At 54.3% G+C, this 19,689-nt stretch overlaps 1 protein-coding gene across 2 annotated transcripts in view; it reads left to right on the top strand.

The window, feature by feature from the left end:
• The window catches only part of ALDH1L1 (aldehyde dehydrogenase 1 family member L1), a 43,372-nt gene that overhangs the window by 11,398 nt on the left and 12,285 nt on the right, over positions 1 to 19,689 (top strand). For both annotated transcript variants that reach the window (XM_022562499.3, XM_089919853.1), the window contains 7 exons: positions 5,625 to 5,772; positions 7,007 to 7,126; positions 8,179 to 8,306; positions 11,330 to 11,480; positions 12,438 to 12,508; positions 16,382 to 16,487; positions 17,470 to 17,557. In XM_022562499.3, coding sequence (XP_022418207.2) covers positions 5,625 to 5,772; positions 7,007 to 7,126; positions 8,179 to 8,306; positions 11,330 to 11,480; positions 12,438 to 12,508; positions 16,382 to 16,487; positions 17,470 to 17,557 — 812 coding nt within the window. The remainder of the gene's footprint in view (positions 1 to 5,624; positions 5,773 to 7,006; positions 7,127 to 8,178; positions 8,307 to 11,329; positions 11,481 to 12,437; positions 12,509 to 16,381; positions 16,488 to 17,469; positions 17,558 to 19,689) is intronic.

Here is a 19,689-nt window from a genome sequence, read left to right as displayed (position 1 = left end):
GACGTGAGGCCAGCAAGCAGACAGGTGTGGACCACTGCCCTGACTGGTCTCAGTGGCCACAAGCCCACCCAGATTCAAGGGCAGGGGTGGGACTGAGACTCACCCCTCATGGGAGGAAGATCAAACAACGTGCGGCTCTCTTATTTTTTTATTTATTTTATTTACGTTTTTAAAGTAAATTTATTTATTTATTTTTGGCTGTGTTGGGTCTTTGTTGCTGCACGCAGGCTTTCTCTAGTTGCGGCGAGCGGGGGCTGCTCTTCGTTGCAGTGCGCGGGCTTCTCATTGTCCTGGTTTCTCTTGTTGTGGAGCACGGGCTCTAGGCTTGCGGGCTTCAGTAGTTGTGGCACACGGGCTCAGTAGTTGTGGCTCGCAAGCTCTAGAGTGCAGGCTCAGTATTTGTGGCTCACGGGCTTAGTTGCTCCGCGGCATGTGGGATCTTCTCGGACCAGGGCTCGAACCCATGTTGCCTGCATTGGCTGGCAGATTCTAAAGCAGTGCGCCACCAGGGAAGCCCTGCACGGCTCTTTTAAAACTGCCACAAGCCCAGCACCCCGGTGAAAGCCAGCATGTGTGGGGAGGGACCAGGCAGGTAGGGCCTGGCGCAGGTGGGCCCGTTGGGCTGGAGCGCGGGCAGTCAGGGAGTCGTGATTGCAACTCTTTCTATTTCATTGGGCCCGCTGGGCTGGAGCGCGGGCAGTCAGGGAGTCGTGATTGCGACTCTTTCTATTTCATTGGGCCCGTTGGGCTGGAGCGCGGGCAGTCAGGGAGTCGTGATTGCGACTCTTTCTATTTCATTTTATTTTTTGAAACGGATAGTTGTTTACTTATTTTTTTTTAAGTCTTTATTGAATTTGTTACAATATCGCTTCTGTCTTACATTTTGGTTTTCTGGCCGCGAGGCATGTGGGATCTTAGCTCCCCAACCAGGGATCCAACCCACACCCCCTACATTTTAAGGCCAAGTCTTAACCACTGGACCGGCAGGGGAGTCCCACAAGTCTTTTTAAATTTTAGGAATGACTTTACGTGCAGTGAGGTGCACGGATCTTGAGAGGACAGTGTGGTAGCTTTGATTTAACGTGTGTAACACACACGTTATAGCACATGTATAATATATATATTACGTGATGTATATCGTATCTCACGTTGATGAGATACACGTTGATGAAGACATGGGCCCCAGCCTCACTCCAGGGGATCCCTCCTGCCCCTCCCCAGTCGGCGGCCCCCACGGATGATCCGTCACCACAGATCAGGTCACCCAGTCTTCAACTTCATTTGAACTGTCTCTCTCGCCCTTTCACAGTGGTAATAAGTTCTAATTTGTATAAAGAGAAGGATAATTTTGTATCTGTATTCATCAGGGATATTAGCTTGTAGTTTTGTTTCTTCTGCTGTCACTATCTGGCTCAGGTATCAGGGTAACGCTGACCTCGAAAAGTGAGTTTGGGAGTGTTTCCTGCTCTTCCGTTTTTTTGGAAGAGTTTGAGAAGGATTGGTATTAATTCTTTTTAAATGTTGGGTGGGATTCACCAGGTTTTCCCTGGTGAATCCCACCCAAAGTCCTGGGCTTTTCTTTGTTGGGAGGTTTTCGATCACCAATTCAGTCTCCTTACTTGTTATTGGTCTGTTCAGATTATCTGTTTCTTTATGATTCAGTGTTGGTAGGTTGTGTGTTTCTGGGAATGTATCCATTTCTTCTGGGTCATGCAATTTGTTGATGTGTAATTGTTCACAGGAGTCTCTTATGATGCTTTTTATCCATGTGATATCCGTTGTATCGTCTCCTCTTTCATCTGATTTTTTTGTTTTAGTCTTCTCTTTTTCCTTAGTCTACCTAAAGATTTGTCTCCTTTTTTTATCTTTTCAAAAAGCCGACTCTTAGTTTTGTTGATCTTTTCTATTGTTTTTTCCCCCCTGGTTTCTATTTTATTTATTTCCGCTGTGATCTTTGCCATTTCCTTTCTTCTGTTACCTTTTGACTTAGTTTGTTCTTCTTGTTCTGATTCCTTGAGGTGTAAAATTAGGTTGTTTATTTGAGACTTTTTTTCTTAATACGGACATCGATCACCATACACTTCCCTTTAAGAACTCTTTCTCTGGGTCCTATAAGTTTTGGTATGTTGTGTTTCCTCTTTCATTTGTCTCAAGGTAGTTTTTGGTTTCCCGTTTGATTTCTGTGGCCCATTGGTTGTTCAGGTGTGTGTTGTTTAGTAGCCGCATTTTTTTGAATTTAGTTTTCCTCCAGCTTTTGATGTCTAGTTTCCACCATCGTGGATAGAAAAGATGCTTGGTATGATTTCAGCCTTCTTCCATTTGTTAAGACTTGTTTTGTGACCTCACCTGTGACCTGTCCTTGAGAGGAATTGGTACCGTGCTGCTGGGTGGAGTATCCTGTGTATGTGTGTGAGGTCCGTCTCACCCCCAGAGTTCAGTCCCCTGTCTGCCTCTTGATCTTCTGCTTGGATATTCTGTGCGCTATTGAAAGTGAGGTGTTGAAATCTCATGGATCTTTGCGATGCTACTTCTCCCTTCAGTTATCTTAATATTTGTTTATTACATTTAGGTGGCCCGATGTCGGGTGCGCATATGCTTATAATTGTTATATCTTCCTGGTCAATTGACCTTTAACCGTTGTACAATGTCCTTTGTTTCTTGACAGTTTTTGATTTAAAATCTATCTTGTCTAATAAGAGTATGGCTACCCCAGCTCTCTTTTGATTATATTTGCATGGAATACCGTTACTATCCTTTTTCTTTCAGCCTTTTTGCATATTTTCATCTAAGTGAATCTCTGGTGGTATATGGATGGATGCTGTTTCTATCCAGTCTCATAACCTATGTTTTTAAGAGGAGAGTTCAGTCCATTTCCATGTAACCAGATTACTGATAAAGGGTTTACTTCTGCTGGCTGGCTGTTTTCTGTATGTCTTTTATGCTTTTTGTTCCTCAGTGTCTCTATCACTGCCTTTTTCTGGTACTATACCACTTGGATTCCCTTTTTTTTTTTTTTTTTTTTTGCTATTTCTTAATTACCTTGGCGATAACAGTTCACATCTTTAACTTATACCAATGTAGTTTGAATAATACCAACTTAATTTCAATAAAATATAAACACTCATATCCTATATATAGTCACCCCACCCCTTTATATTGTTATTATCCTAGATTACATCTTTATACATTGAATACCCATTAATATAGGTGTTAAATGTTTGTTTTATGTATTTGCCTATTACGTAACGTAGTAAAAGGGGAGAAGCTGCGAACCATACCAAAAGTACAGTAATACTGGCGTTCCTATTTATCTACGTAGTTCCCTTTGCTAGTGCTCTTTACTTTTCCTTATGGCTTTGAGTTACTGTTTAATGTCCTTTCACTTCAGCCTGAAAGACTCCCTTTAGGGCACGTTTACTAGCAATGAACTCCCTCAGCTTTTGTTTATCTGGAAACGTCTTAATTTCTCCTTCATTCTTGAAAGATAGTTTTGATGCATATGGAACTCTTGGTTGACACTTTTTTCCTTTCAGGACTTTAAATATGCCATCCCACTGCCTTCTGGCTTTCATGGGTTTTGGGGGGGAATCAGGTTTTAATTTTATTGAGGATCCTTTGTGTGTGATTAGCTTCTCTCTTGCTGCTTTCCAAATTCCACCCTTGTCTTTGGGTCTCAGTGGGCTGACTGTCACGTGTCTTGGTGTGATTCTCTTTGAGTTTATCCCGCTTGGAGTTCATTGAGCTTCTTGAACGTGTATATTCATGTGTTTCCTCAGATTTGGGAACTTTGGGGGCATTATTTCTTCAAATATTTTTTCTGTCCTGTTCTATCTCTTCTCTGGACCTGGTATGATGAGTATGATCTGATGATGTTCCACTGGTCCCTGAGGCTCATTTTCATTTTCATTCGTATTCATTCTTTTTTCTTTCTACTCCTCATACTGGATAATTTCAGGTTCACGACCTTTTCTTCTGCTTGTTCAGATGTGCTCTTGAAGCCTCTAGTGAGTGTTTCATTTTAGTTATTGTATGTGTCAGCTTGACAATTTGTTTGGCTTATTATTATAATTTCTATCTTTTTCTTGAATTTCTCATTTTTTTCATAATCATTTCCCTAGTTTCCTTTAAGTCATTGAACACATTTAAGATGGTTGATTTAATGTCTTTGGTAATAATCCCTAGGGATGGTTTCTTTTTTCCTGTAAATGGGCCTGTTTCTTTGTATGTTCTGCGATGTTTTGCTCAAACTGGACATTTTGCGTGTAGTGCTGTGTCAGTTCTGAGAGTCTGATTCTCTCACTCCGGGGAGGTTGTTAAATCTTGCTCGTTGAGGGTTGGAGCCATCCATTTGTGACTTTTCCAAACTTTTCTTTGCATGGTGTGTATACCTTGTTGTGCGTAATCATTGAAGTTTCTCTTGTTGTCCCTGGGGTCGTACACACTATACAAAGCGTGTATGGGATTGGCCATCCTTTGGGCCAGCCCCTCAGCGACCAAAAGCAGCCTCAGCACTTGGAACCCACGACCCAGATGTGTGGAGGACGAGGACCTCATTGCCCCCCAACGCCCGCCTCATGGAGGCCACGGCAGGAGTGACCTGCTGCCACTGCTGCCTCCTGCCCTGGGGGTGGAAAGTCTGGAAGTTCCTGCCACACCCCAGCTCTTCACCACGTTCTCCCCTGGAAGCTGCAAGTGTCGCCGAGACTCGAGAATTCCAAAGCATTTGGTTCAGACGAATCCCGTCTGTTCAGTAGTTGTTTAGGTGGAGGGACGGGTTTTTGGAGCTTCTTGCTCTGCCATTTTGTATCTATAAAGGGGCTTTTATTCCTCTTCGGTAAATACCTAAAAGCGTTGGGAAGTATATGTTTAATTTTTAGGGGACTGCCAAAGTGCTTGCAACGTGGCTTCCAAAGTACCGTTTTACAATCCCACCAGCAGGGGGCGGGGGTTCAGGTGCTCTGCAGCCTCACCACTGGTTGGTGTTAACCAGTGGTTTTAAGTTCAGAGATGCTGGTAAGTACGGAGCCGAATCTCGAATCTCGTGGTTGGTTCGCATTTCCTATTGACGAGCGATGTGGAGCATCTTTTCATATGCTTATTTGCCATCCATATTTCTGCCTTGGTGAAGCATCTGGTCAATCTTTTGCCTATTTTCACTTGGGTTTTTTTCTTAGAATTGATTTTTAAGAATTATTTACGTATTCTGAAGCCGAGTCTTTGATCAGGTATGTGAGTTGGAAATATTTTCTCCCGTTCTGTGGCTTGTCTTTTCATTCTTTTCACACTGTCTTTCAATGATTATTATTAATCTTTTATTAATTATTACCACGTGGATTGTCTCATTTACTCATCAGGAAATAGTAGAGGAGCCATGATTGGTCCAGTTTTACAGGCAAAGAAACTAGGCTCAGAGCAATTGGTCACTTGCCCAAGGTCCCAAATTCATAAGTGCTGGAGCCAGAACTTGAAACCAGAGCCTCTGAATCCACGGACTGGGCTTTTAACCCTAACTGTAGACTGACACCCACGCCTCGGGGGCTGAGATGCGCCACCACCTCTGCCGCTAGAACCAGGCAGGTCTGCCAGGCCTCCTCCAGGCCCTCGCTTTTCCATCTTCCCTCCAGACTGGTTGAGGAGGTGAAGGAGCTGTGTGATGGCCTGGAGTTAGAAAATGAAGACATCTACATGGCAACCACCTTCGGGGACTTCATGCAGCTGCTAGTGAGAAAGATGCGAGGGGACAATAAGGAGAGCCAGTGCGTCATCGACCACGTGAGTCCTGGGCCCCCCATGCGGGCCCGGCCTGCACACCCCTCAGGCACCCATACCTGTGGATCCACAGTGACACTTGGGGGAAGCCTGGATGTCCAGAAGCTTTAGTGACCCAAGCTTCCCTTGGTAATTCCAAATAGCCTAAAGATGCCAGGCGGCAGGACAAACTCAACAGAGGAAATTGTTGTCCAAGACTCAGTATAGGGGACAGGTTCGGTCCCAAGACAGGAGACAGGGTATTAAGGAGAGACTTTGACAGTGTTCTTCTCTCTCCACCCCCTTTCTCCTTTGGTGGGTTTCCTGGCGTGGCTTCCAGCCCTGCCAGCTCACCCTGTGCCCCCGGGTGACCCTCACCCCTGGTCCTGGCTCCACCACCTCCCAGCAATGGCAGCGGCTTCCTGCTGGTGTCAACCTCTGGCTTGACTCGTGGCTTCTCAGCTCGTCCACCACCTGTGCAACCAGTCACCTGTGTGAAATTCCATTGGTTGAAACGAGAGAGAGAGAGAGAGAGAGAGAGAGAGAGAGAGAAAGGGATTGGGAATGTTCTCCCAATAAGGAAAACAAATGATCCTCTACATTCAACTTGTATATATGAAGTATGAGGAAGTAACTAAGTGCAGATGTAATTTTTAAAGAACTGTGGAAAAACCATCCCTGGGGTATCTCGGTAGACTACCAACTCCTGTGGGAATTAGCTTTGTGGTAGTTTGTCTGGCTGGTGCTTTGGAACAAGGGCTGATGAAGAAAGTATGGGTGACCAGGGTGGACACCAGGCTGGCCTTAGGGCTGTGGACAAATGACTGCGGAAGGAGGGGCGGCATCCCAGAGGCTCCGCGTTCATCGTGGGATTGCAGGCCCGAGGGGCAGTGAGCGGGGGCCGCATCATGTCTGGGGGCCGCAAGTGCTGTCTGCCCACTGGCGCTTCCTGTGTGTGGAGGCCACGCAACCAGCCCAAGGTCAGTGGCAGAGCCGGGGCTCCAGCCAGGCAGTCTAGCTGCAGAGTCTGGCCCTCCATCTCTGCTTATCACTCAGCTGCCACCTCTGCCCACACGACCGCTCCCTGGGCAGCAGGGCTGGATCCGATGAGGAGACCGAGTAGCCCGGGCCCTTGCTTGTGTATTGGGGGGGCGCAGGGTGAGTGGTCCCTGTGTCTCTGGTGGGGTCGTGCCCATCAAGGACGCCCCTTCGCGAAGAATCCACACTGCAGCTCCGGCCTGTGGCCCTTCGTCCCCAGGTGGAAAAGACCGTGAACAAGCTGACCCTCCGAATGCCCCACCAGCTCTTCATCGGAGGCGCGTTTGTGGACGCCGAGGGCGCCAAGACCTATGAGACCATCAACCCGACAGACGGAAGTGTGAGTGCAGGCCCAGCACCCCCTTGCCCCGCACAGGCCCCCGATGCCCCCTCTCCCATCTACTCCCCCTCCCCAGTCTGGGGGCCTCTGGGTCCCGGCTGGGGGCCTCTGCTGGGGAGAGAAAACGCTGCAGTCAGCCTCCAGCCCTTCCTACAGGAACGGCGTAGAGAGAGATGCGGTGGGGAGGGTGATGGGGACGCGGGAGGACTCTGGAGGGTCTGCAGCAGAGTTAAGGCCTCCCAAGGAGGAAACGGAGGCCATTCCCTCGCCTCCACACCTCAAGAATAACCCCAGCGTCGGGAGGGCCCACCTCGCATCTCGGGTTTGTCAAGACGCCCTGGCTGTAGCTGTCCTGCTCGGTGCACACGTATGGCGCTGTCACTTTCGTGCACGCTCACACACACCTGCCTACAGACACGCACCGCAGAAGACAGGGCCTCAGAATGGTCCTCTGAGGGGAGTTTAAGAAAGTGATGGGCAGGTTGTGTGGACCCAGACAGGTGCCCTCAGGCAGGAAAGTCAGGTGCTGCCACCACAGCCTCGGGGCCAGTTTTGGGAAGCCCGGGCAGGAGGCTGTGTGGATGCCTGGCGCCGGGGCCGTGGGCAGGGAGGGCACAGCCTACCTGTGGTGACCAGCAAGGAGGCGCTGGCCTCCGCCCTCCCACCCCATCCACGTGGCGGGAGGTATGGGGGCCTGTGCTGTCGGGAGGTGGGCACCCTCGGGACATGGAATGCAGGGGCGTTGGGCTGGCTTATGTCACTTCAGGAGCAAACCTCCCGCCTGCGCCTCACTAAATTTATGGGTCTCTGCTCTCGGTTTGCAAACGCTGGGCCGACCCTCGGCCTTATGGCTGCAGCCTGAGTCCGTCACCCTGTTTCGGGTCAGTGGGAGAGTAGAGGGAAGGCCCTCGGGACGTAGGAACACGGCCCTTTCTGCAGGCCCCATCTCCTCTCGTTGTGCAGACCCTGCCCATGCCCTCCTGTCCGCCGACCTTCGCCTCCGCGGCCGCCCAGGTGGCCAGGCAGGGCTTCAGGGCTCCACTCCACCACAGGTCATCTGCCAGGTGTCCCTGGCCCAGGTCAGCGACGTGGACAAGGCCGTGGCTGCTGCGAAGGATGCCTTTGAGCACGGGCTGTGGGGGAAGATCAGCGCGCGGGACCGGGGCCGCCTCCTGTACAGGTGGGACCTCGCCCGCACCCACCTTCCTGTCCCGGGCCTTCCTCTCAGGCCGCGGCTGGCGCTCACGTCCTCCCGTGAGGACGCGGTCCCGGAAGGGCAGTGTGACCACGGCCTGAGGCCCAGGGGAGGCTTCTCAGAGGAAGTAGCTTGAGAGGCAGGAGGGACTGCCCCAGGCGGGGGCCTGGGGGAGGTGCCCGGGTGGAGGGAACAGTGTGGGCGGAGACGAGGCACCGAGTGAGGGTGTGCTTCGGAGCCGCCGCCACCGCCACCGCCACCACAGGCTAATAGCTGCTCCTGGGCCGGCCCAGAGGGCACTGCTTGCTTGCCGGGCGGGGCTCCCAGGAGCCGGGGTCGGGGGAGGGGGGGCGGGGCTCCCAGGAGCTGGGGGACGGGGCAGGGCGGGCCGTCCTGGCCCTGCCTGGCTCCCGCTGCCAGTATCTTCTGTCTCACGTTCCCCTTCTGTTAAACCCTCGGCCCCGTCGGAAGTCCAGGGAAGGGTCGGGACGCTCCGGCTCATGACCCGGGTGGGGGTGAGGCGCGGAGGAGAGCTGCTGCCCGCCCTCCTCGAGCCAGGCGGCCCCACTGGGGAGGATCAGGTGCCTCAGGAGGCGGGGTGGCGTTTCCAGAAGGGGGCTGCTGGCGGGTGCACCGAGCCGTGTCGGGGAGCCTGCTGAGCCGGCCTCAGGAACCCGTTTTTCTCTCTGGGTCCTGCAGAGCCGGGCTGGGGCCAGTTTGCGCTGCAGCTCCCAGGTTGTCGCGGGGCGGGAGGGCCCCCGCCGTGGCCTTGCTGTCCGAAGGCCTTTTGTGTCCACTCCGAAGGCCAGAAATGCCGGGGCAGCTGCCACACAGGCAGCCAGAGAGAGGGGCCAGAGTGGTTTGCAAAACAGAATGGAGATGGTGGCTTTGGGGCGGGCAAGAGCGTGCCCAGCCTGCCGTATCTCAGGAGCCATCAGTTGTAGGAAGGCATTGGCTGGAGATCTGAGACCCCAGGGATCTGGCAGGGACCCTGGTGGACTGCCCTGAGCCAGGCCGCGTCCCTCCCCCGAGACCCCCTGCTGCCCTGTGGTGGCACGTGTTGCAATAGCCCTACTGGCCACAAGGACCTTGGAGGAGGTGCCCCGAGCAGCTGCGTAGACAGACCCCTCAGGGCTCTACAGCTCCTGGTGACCCAGTCCTCTCCCAGTCCTGGCAGAGGGAAGAGACAGGATTTCCCTGGTCCATGGAGGGAAGTGGGACCCCCATGGATGCATCACAGGAGCAAGACACCACGCAGTTACGGGAGAAGCTGGGCAGAAGGGTCCAGGGGGAGAGTCAGAGAAAGTCACCAGATGCCTCCAGGAGCCGGGGAGCCGTGTACCCAGCTGCCGGAATGGACCCTGCAGAGCGGGTGGGCGTCCGTGGAAAGCTGCTGCCCTGTGCTCGCACAATTCCTTGGGTCCACGGCCCAGAGTCTGGTGGTGGCCCGGGCTGCCGTGGTCAGGGGCCGGGGAAGGGGGTCTGAGCCGCCTGGCACTTCAGCATCTGCCCCTCCCGGTGCCCACCCCACAGACCTTCAGGAGGCCAGCGCTGCCTGCCCATTCTTCCCCGAGCTGGCGCTGTGCAGGGACCAGGCTCTGGCAGGCAGAAGGCACCCTCACCCAAGCTGCCCCCCAGCCTCCCAAGCAGCTCAGGTGACAATTACTTAGGGACTCGTGACACGGCCACATCACACGCACGTGGCATTTTGCACAGGTGTGGCGGATGGAGGGATTGGGGGCTGAGCAAGGAAGAAGACGTGGCCATGAGAGCCAGCAACACACCGCAGGCTTCATCGGGCGGCACCCCGCAGCGGGAGGTCCCCCGAGGCTGTAGTGGCGGAACAGGGGCGCTCCGGGGGGGAGAGGGACCTGAGAGGGGCTCCCGTGTCCGGGCAAAGTTGCCCAGCAGCACGCACGCCAGGGTCTCTGCGTCAGAGGACTGGGAAGGCCCGTGGCTGTAACTGCACAGCCCGTCTCACCAGTGGTGACAGCTGTCGGGTGAGGTTCCTGGGGGACGCATCCACTGATCGATGGCTAAAAATGTGCACATTTGGGCTATGTTTAAAATAGCTGGCTGTGTAAAAGTTGGCGCTGGCGGGCTTTTGAGCTAAGGTGTCTCAGGCTGCGAACACCTTAAAAGACGGGAGACATGACAACCTAGGGGCCGACACACACAGGCCACCTCATGCTGACTTTAATATGGATTTATGTCTTTGGCCTTCTGTCCTCGTAGCTGATGGAACCCTTGTCCTTGTAACGCCAACAACACGGTATCTCCACTGTTTGGTCTATAATTTTTCTCAAAATGTGACTTACCTTTGCTCTCGTACCCGGAGAGTGACCTGGTGCGTCCCTGTTTGTGCGGTGACGATGGGCCCTTCTGCTCAGTCCCCAGTCCCACTCGCCAGCCCCACGCTGTGTGCGGGCCGTGCACCCAGCAGGAGCGGGAGGTCAGGGAGGCCAGCTGTCTCTGTGCTCGCGGGAGAGGCAGGCAGTCTGGAACGCCTGTCCCGGCACATGTCTGTGCCGGCCGGAGAGTTTGAAGGGCGGCGGGAGCGGGAGGGTGCTGGCAGGACACTGTGGGGTGTGATGGCGGGGGCACAGGGACCACTGAGGACGGCTGGACGTGGGCTCAGCCTGGAGGAGGCTGTGCAGATGCTCCGTCCCTCATCCCCGGTACAGCCGCGTGGAGTGGTTGCTGCTCGACACCGGCATGCTGTCCCCGGACAAAGCGTCTTCTCGCAGAGGCAGGAGGTGTAATTAGGAAGCAGTGGATCCATTGATACCCCAGGAAGGAAGAGAGAGAGGAGAGGAGGGGGACGGGGCACCATGCTCACGCCCCTCCAGCCAAGGACACGCCGCCGTCCCATCTCACAGATGAGGACACTGAGACCGGCACCTGAGTGAGGTGGTGCTGGCAGGGCGCCCGGCTCCTGAGGAGGGGCCCCATAAGGGCAGGCGAGGCCGTGCCAGGCCTGAGCCCCGCGCCCTGCCCGCCCCGCTCAGGCTGGCCGACCTCTTGGAGCAGCAGCAGGAGGAGCTGGCCACCATCGAGGCCCTGGACGCGGGGGCCGTCTACACGCTGGCGCTGAAGACCCACGTGGGCATGTCCATCCAGACCTTCCGCTACTTTGCTGGCTGGTGCGACAAGATCCAGGTGGGGCTCCCATCGGGCGTCCGGGCCGGCAGGGCCCCCGAGGGCGGCACAGCGCTCTGACGGCCGATCCACAACCCGCCACAGCTTTGTGGCCTTAAGAAAACGCCGGTTATTCGCTCCCGGTTCTGCAGGTGGGAAGCAGGTCGGGCTGGGCTGGGTTCTGTGCCAGGGTCTCAAGGGTCGGTGTTGGGGTGTCACTGGGCTGGGCCTTGCTGGCGCCTCCGGGGAGGACCGGGTGTTAGCGGCGCCCAGGGGGCAGGGCTGCGGCCGGGGCTCCTGCAGTCCTCTCTCTGGTCCTCGCCCAGCCCTCCACACCCCATCCCTCTGACTCTGCTGCCACTCAGCAGAGGCTAGAGGAGAGCCACCTGCTCTCCCCGAGGTTCCTGTGCTTATGCTTGGCCCACCTGCACCACCTCCCCATCCTAAGGCCAACTCTGTCATACTGTGTCATTGTACGGGCAGCTCACCAGGTTCCAGGGGTCAGGGCCTCACTTGGGGGCCATTATTGGAGGTTTTCCTGCCGCAGGCAGTGGTGGCTGAGCCCTTCCAGGGAGACCCACGACTGTGGGGTTCTCGGTGTCTCTGCTGAGTCTGGGCGCTCGCCCCGTCTGAGTGCAGGCGTGAGCTCAAGGGAGGGGGTCTGCCCGGTGCCTGCTCCCCGGTAGCCCCTGCATCACAGGCCCCCAGAGGCAACGGGCCCCCACCCTGGCCCTTCCCTGCCCCAGAGGCCGTCCCCGTGCAGGACCTGCTTCCTGTCTGAGACCAGGCTCAGCACCTCACCCCCTGTGGCTGCCCGCTCCGCCCGGCTCTGGACCCCTCAGCTGTCCTGTCCTGCACAAGCGGGGGCATCGGGACACAGCCCCCGTCCCTCCCTGGGTCCCAGGCGCAGGCTGGCTGCCCACAGGGGAAGGGGTGAGGGGCCAGAGCCCCTCCCGGTGATGCTGCTGCTTCTTCCAGGGTGCCACCATCCCCATCAACCAGGCCAGACCCAACCGGAACCTGACCATGACCCGGAAGGAGCCCATCGGGTGAGTCACGCGCTGGGCACTTTTTAGGACTGCGCGGGGGGCTCAGATGTCCCCTCTCTGTGTATTTATCAGACAGCCGTTTATTTGCCAGCCACTACCTCCCAGACATGGCAAGGGCGGGAGATGCAACAAAGAGAAAAACCAATGAAAATTCCTGTCCTCAGGGTGAAAACAGCTTTCGCCTCCACAGCCCCTGTTCCCTGCCAGGCACTATTTAACGACTTTGAGACCATAATTGTGTTTAATCCCTATAGTAACTCTTCGTCAGTCAGGGTCATGGGGGTAAGAGAGGGCACGCCCCCAAATTTTATCTGAAGAGTGTAATACCGGTGTACTTAAGGACAAGGAATTCCTACACAGCAGCAGGGACAGGAACCCTCAGCGAGACCAGCCCGCAGCACAAGGAGGAGGACAGACGTCCAGTCAACATGGAAAGACTAGGTTTGGGAGGGATTTTAAACTCGCAGCGAGGGGCCCCATCTTACCATCCGATGTCCAAAGGCCCGTGGGGGCAGCAGGCCTGCCTCGGCCGAGGCCACCCGGCAGTGACCGCTGAGACCTGGCGTCTCGCCCGCGAGGCTCAGTGCGGGGACTCGCTAACGCAGGACGGGGACGGGCACCCGAGGAGACGGCATGTGGCAGAGCTAAGGGCTCAGCACGTGGATGCAGACGCCGCCGGGAGGGGCTCAGTGCCGGGGGAGAGCATGGGGTCAGGACACGGCGCTGCAGAAACCACCCCCCCAGCAAAGAACTACCCAGCCGAGGCGTCAGGAGTGTGGAGCCAGGACCCTGCTCAGAGCCCCCTTAGGTGCAGGGGCCAGTCACGTGAATCTGCAGGGTCCCTGAGCCTCAGCCCCCGCACAGGTTGCCCATCCTGTCGGACTGAATAGGACGCTGACCCTGCCTGGGTGCCTGGCTGGCCGGGCGAGTCAGTGGGGAGGCCTTCCCTGTACTGGTGAGTGGGGGGCTTTGCCGGGGCTTCGTAACCAAGCACCACAGCCTGTAAGACTCGTGCTGCGGACTTTGGTCATCTCACAGTCTGGGGCCCGGGGGTCCCAGGCTATGTGTCGGTAGAGTTGGCTCCTTCTGAGGCTGCCTCACTGGCTTCTGGTGATGGAGGCCACCTTGGTGCTCCTGGGCTCTGCCCTCGCACCCACACGGCCCTCTCCCTCTGTGGCTCTGTCTTCACAGGGCTGTCCGTTCATAAGGACGGCGGTCACGTGGGGTTAGGCGCCCACCCTAATCCGGTGAGACTCCATCTTAACTAATTACACCTGGGATGACCCTGTTTCCAAATCAGGTGACACCTGGGGCACTGGAGTTAAGTCCTCAGCACCGGGATGTGAGGGCATGATTCAGTCGAGGGCAGGAAGTCTGTGCTGCGTTTTCTTCTCTGGAGCCTCAGCCTCCTTCTCCTCGGTGACCTCTCCCGCTTCCCTGGGGGCTCTCACCCTGCTCCCTCCGCTGCCTTGTCCCTCTGGGTGTGCTGGGTGTATGTGGGGTGAGGACCGGCTTTCCTAACCCCTCAGCACACCCCACCACTCCCAGGAAGGTGTGTGGGGCCCCGTGCCGGCCCCAGGCCCCACTGCACTCCCGCTCTCCTGGCCCATGAACCCTGTGGCTCGTCAGTGACCCGTCATGCCCTTGGCCTCTGCGTGTGCTCTTCCCACTGCCGGGTCAGCTGAGCCGTCATTGTTTGGGGAAACATTCTCTGACGATGATGGAGGTGATGACGATGAAGAGGATGGTGGTAATGGCGGTGAAGACGATGACAATGAAGAAGATGGTGATGAATGTGACGATGGTGAAGATGAAGATGGTGATGAAGAGCGTGGTGATGATGGTGAAGAAGATGACGGTGAAGATGGTGATGATGGTGATGAAGACGATGGCGAAGATGGTGATGATGGTGATGAAGACGATGGTAAAGACGATGGAGGTGATGAAGACGATGGTGATGAAGATGATGGTGATGATGGTGATGAAGACAATGGTGAAGATGGTGGAGGTGATGAAGACGGTGATGAAGACGATGGTGAAGATGATGGAGGTGATGAAGATGATGGTGATGAAGATGATGGTGAAGATGGTGATGATGGTGATGAAGACGATGGTGAAGATGGTGATGATGGTGAAGAAGATGGTGATGAAGAGCGTGGTAATGATGGTGGTGAAGATGGTGATGATGGTGATGAAGACGATGGTGAAGATGGAGGTGATGAAGACGATGGTGATGAAGACGATGGTGAAGATGCTGGTGACGATAGTGAAGAAGATGGTGATGAAGAGTGTGGTAATGATGGTGAAGAAGATGACGGTGAAGATGGTGATGAAGACGATGGTGAAGATGGAGGTGATGAAGACGATGGTGAAGATGGTGGAGGTGATGAAGATGATGGTGATGAAGATGACGTGAAGATGGTGATGATGGTGATGAAGACAATGGTGAAGACGATGGAGGTGATGAAGACGATGGTGATGAAGATGACAGTGAAGATGGTGATGATGGTGATGAAGACGATGGTGAAGACGATGGAGGTGATGAAGATGATGGTGATGAAGACAATGGTAAAGATGATGGAGGTGATGAAGATGATGGTGATGAAGACAATGGTAAAGATGATGGAGGTGATGAAGACGATGGTGATGAAGATGATGGTGAAGATGGTGATGGTGATGAAGATGATGGTGAAGATGGAGGTGATGAAGACGATGGTGATGAAGACGATGGTGAAGATGCTGGTGACGATAGTGAAGAAGATGGTGATGAAGAGTGTGGTAATGATGGTGAAGAAGATGACGGTGAAGATGGTGATGAAGACGATGGTGAAGATGGAGGTGATGAAGACGATGGTGAAGATGGTGGAGGTGATGAAGATGATGGTGATGAAGATGACGTGAAGATGGTGATGATGGTGATGAAGACAATGGTGAAGACGATGGAGGTGATGAAGATGATGGTGATGAAGACAATGGTAAAGATGATGGAGGTGATGAAGACGATGGTGATGAAGATGACAGTGAAGATGGTGATGATGGTGATGAAGACGATGGTGAAGACGATGAAGAAGATGGCAGTGACGATGATGAAACAGCAGTCACTTGGTCTGCACGGGGCTCCATGTGGACAAGCTCATCTAACTCTCTGACTCACAGGGAGGAGCTGCCATCACCGGGTTCTACAGGCTCAAGAAGACGCAGGGCCACATGCCTCCTGGGAGCACAGGTGTCATCAATAGGTCTCCTAGGACGTAGGGGCTCCCTCCATGGAGACACTGCCCAGCCAGAGGCTTCTCTGGGACAAAGGGGAAGCACTGACCCTGGACACCATCTCTCAGTGCATAGCAGGCAGGCTTCGTCAGGTCCCCAGACTGACTGCATCCTTCTTGTCTCCTTGGCACTGACCCTGGCCTAATGCCCAGGAGGACCCTCATCCACAACCACCTGTGGGACCCTTGACCCTCTCTCACATCCTCCTGGCCCACACATATGACCCCCGACTCTCTCCCGCATCCCCCCAGCCACCCCTGTGACCCCTGTGTCCCATCCCCTGCCTGTTTCCACCTGTGCCTGCTGCCTGCTGTCACCTCCCCATCTCCTGGTGCTGCCTGTACCCAACTGTGTCCCTAGACTGCGTCCCATCAGAAGCTGTGCAGTGTCCTCTGCCATCACACCCTGCTGGGAAGAGGGGCTACTGCCAGACTGGACATACTGCCCCATCAGGGCCTGGGAAGGCAGGTGTCAGCAGTCCCTCTGCAGGGCCATTGGTGCCGCATCAGGAGCCTGGCCCTGGAGTGGAGAGGCGGCAGTGGCAGGTCCACGCGGGACCCAGGCCGAGCGGAGAGATGAAGGCTTGCTTCCCTCGTCCAACAGGGTCTGTGGCATTGTCATCCCCTGGAACTACCCCTTGATGATGCTGTCCTGGAAGATGGCCGCCTGCCTGGCTGCGGGGAATACAGTGGTGATCAAGCCTGCCCAGGTGGGTGCGGGCACGTCCTGGCGGGGCACGAGGCCTTGGAGGGCGGGTGGCACCTGTGAGGGGTGACGGGCAAGGAGGAGGGCTCTGCGGGTGAGGGCGGCCTTCGTGGGCTGGCGCACGGGGCAGAGGCGGCCTTGGGCGGATCTGGTGTTGTTCGGGCCACGGGGCCGAGTCAGGCTAGCCGGGCTGTGCGTGTAGCTGCTTGATGAGTGGTCGGCGGTCTTTCACAGACGCCAGCTCAGCCCCCTTGTGTGGCCCCAGGAACCAGGATCCGGGCTCCAAGCCCTGGGTGTCTGCTGTTAAAGCTGGTGCTTCAGGGCCCAGACATCCTGGGGAAGCTTCTGTGTGTCCGCCACCCAGGCCCCTCTCAGAGAAGCCGTGTGACGGGGTCCCTCATGCAGGCTGAGGGGCCTGAGCAGGGTGCCCTGCGGTGAGGTCACCCCACGAGCCTCGAACCCTCATCTGTACTTTGGAGGGTTTAGTTAGGAGCTGAAGGTCAGATGCTGGGGTGGTGGGCCCAGGGGGTCTCTCAGCTCCTCTGGGGCGATTTGGCCTCAAGGGTATTAACATAGTAAAAACCAGCAAAATGATACTGGCTTATAGTATTTACCCTGAGTTAGGCACTCCTCAGGCATTTTAACATGCATAACAAATTTCCCAGTAATTTGCGTACATCTGCTTACTAATCCCTGAGGTGACCCTTAACCTCCCCCTTTAGCATGGGGGGATGCTGAGAGGTCAAAGCAATTGTCCCTGGAAGGCCCCACTCACCCAGCCCCCACAAACTCTGAGCACCCACAGATGCACCTCTCAGCCTGAGGCCCAGCAGTGGGTGGGGTGTGGACCACCAAACCAGGTGAGGAAAAGTTACCCCTTTTCCTCCAGAAGAGGAGCGGCTGCTGGCTTGTGGGGTGTCGAGAGCAGGGGACGGCCGCCAGCAGGGGACAGCGGAGCCCACTTCCCTCCTGTCCTGCCTCCTCAGGTGACCCCACTCACAGCCTTGAAGTTTGCAGAGCTGACCTTGAAGGCTGGCATTCCCAAGGGCGTGATCAACGTCCTGCCAGGATCTGGTAAGGGCCGCGGTCGGGGGGCATGAGGTGCATTTGGTCAAAACAGGGCCTGCTATGTGTTGTGCCCTGGTGGGCGGGGCAGCGGTGGGGAGGCCTGCCTGGAGGTGGAGGATGCTGCCCTGGGGGAGGGGGGGGAAGAGCTGCACCTGGAAGGGTTTAGCGTTCAAATGCCTCCCCAGATGTTTTCCATTTTCTGTACATGTGTGTGTGCTCTGGAATAAACTACACAACCTGGGAATTATCAGTTAAGAAAGGAAAGAAAATATGCATTTACCCTGTCTTCTATAATTATATAATCACATTTACTGGTGTCCTTTGTTTTTTTCTGTGGATGTGAATTACCATCTAGGTCACTTGTCTTCCTTAAGTATTTTTCATAGGTGGGTCTACTAGCAACAAATTTTCTACTATTTTGTTTATCTGGAAATGTTTTATTTTGCCTTGATTTTTTGAAAGGTAGTTGTGCTGAGTGTCAGCACTTTGATTGTATCATCCCACTGCCCTCTGGCCTCTGCTGCTCTGATGAGTCAGCTGTGGATCTTATAGTTCTCTTATTTACAAGTCAGTTTTCTCTTGCTGCTTTCAGAGTTTCTCCTGTCCTTGTTTTCCAGCATTTTTACTATGATACATCTGGGTGTGGTTCTCTTTGTGGTTATTTGATGTGGAATTCATTCCGCTTCATGGATGCATACAGTAATGTCTTTCATCAGATTTGGGAAGTTTCTAGCCATTATTCATTCTAATACTTTTTTCTGTGGTTTTCTCTTTCTGCATGCCTTCTGGCACTTCCATTATGAGTATATTGATGTTGTTACTGCTGTACCACTTTTCTATGAGGCTCTCTTAACTCTTCTTCATTCTTTTTCTCGCTATTCTTTTTTTTTTAATAAATTTATTTATTTATATATTTTTGGCTGCATTGGGTCTTCGTTGCTGCCCACGGGCTTTCTCTAGTTGCTGTAAGTGGGGGCTACTCTTCGTTGCGGTGCGCAGGCTTCTCATTGTGGTGGCTTCTCTTGTTGCAGAGTACAGGCTCTAGGCGCACAGGCTTCAGTAGTTGTGGCTTCGCTGGCTCTAGAGCGCAGGCCCAGTAGTTGTGGCGCATGGGCTTAGTTGCTCTGCGGCATGTGGGATCTTCCCGGACCAGGGCTCGAACCCGTGTCCCCTGCATTGGCAGGCAGATTCTCAACCACTGCGCCACCAGGGAAGTCCCTTCTCGCTATTCTTTAGATTGCATTATCTCCATTAGTCTTCAAGTTTACTGACTCTTTCTTCTGCCAGTTCAAACCTACTGTTGAGCTCCTTTACTGAGTTTTCATTTCAGTTGTACTTTTTAGCTCCTGGTTCTTTTTTTATTTGTTCTTTCTTGATATTCTCTGTTTGATGAGACATCGTATTGCAGCTGCCTTTAGATGTGGTTTTGTTCAGTTCTTTGAACGTCTTTTTTGTTTTTTTTTTGCGGTACACGGGCCTCTCACTGTTGTGGCCTCTCCCGTTGCGGAGCACAGGCTCCAGACGCACAGGCTCAGCGGCCATGGCTCATGGGCCCAGCTGCTCCGCGGCATGTGGGATCCTCCCAGACCGGGGCACGAACCCGTGTCCCCTGCATCAGCAGGAGGACTCTCAACCACTGCGCCAACAGGGAAGCCCTGAACGTCTTTATAACCACTGCCCTGAAGTCTTTGTTAAGTGTGACATCTGGGTCCTCTCAATGTCAGTTTATATTGCCTGCTCTTTTTGCCTGTGATGGGTCACATTCTGTAGTTTCTTTGCATGCCTCATAATTTTTTTGTTAAAACGTATATTTTAGGTAACACATTATACCAACTCTGGGTACTTGTCCCCTGTCCCCTCTCCAGAGCTTGTGTTCACCGTTTTCTTGTTTGTTTAGTGACTTGCTGGATAGTTTCAGAGAAGTCTCCTTGCCCTGCAGTGTGCAGCCAGTGAGGTCGCCCCCCAGAGAGCACAGCTGTGGGCTGTGCAGTCGCCCAGTGGCAGCCGGTGTACAGGGGCCTCTTCCTCTCCGCGTCTGCTCATCTGACTGCCTCTGTCGTTATCACACCAGCTGCTCATCTCCACTCACTGCAAGCTGGCTGCTCTATTGTTTTCAGCAGTACCCTGGGGCATAAACT

This window comes from Delphinapterus leucas, chromosome 10, assembly GCF_059928025.1.
Source record: "Delphinapterus leucas isolate spDelLeu-1000000601 "Yukka" chromosome 10, BTC_Dleu_Yukka2, whole genome shotgun sequence".
NCBI classification, from domain to species: Eukaryota; Metazoa; Chordata; class Mammalia; order Artiodactyla; family Monodontidae; genus Delphinapterus; species Delphinapterus leucas.
The sequence above is the reverse complement of the archived record's forward strand: the minus strand, read 5'-3'. Positions and strand labels throughout refer to the sequence as shown.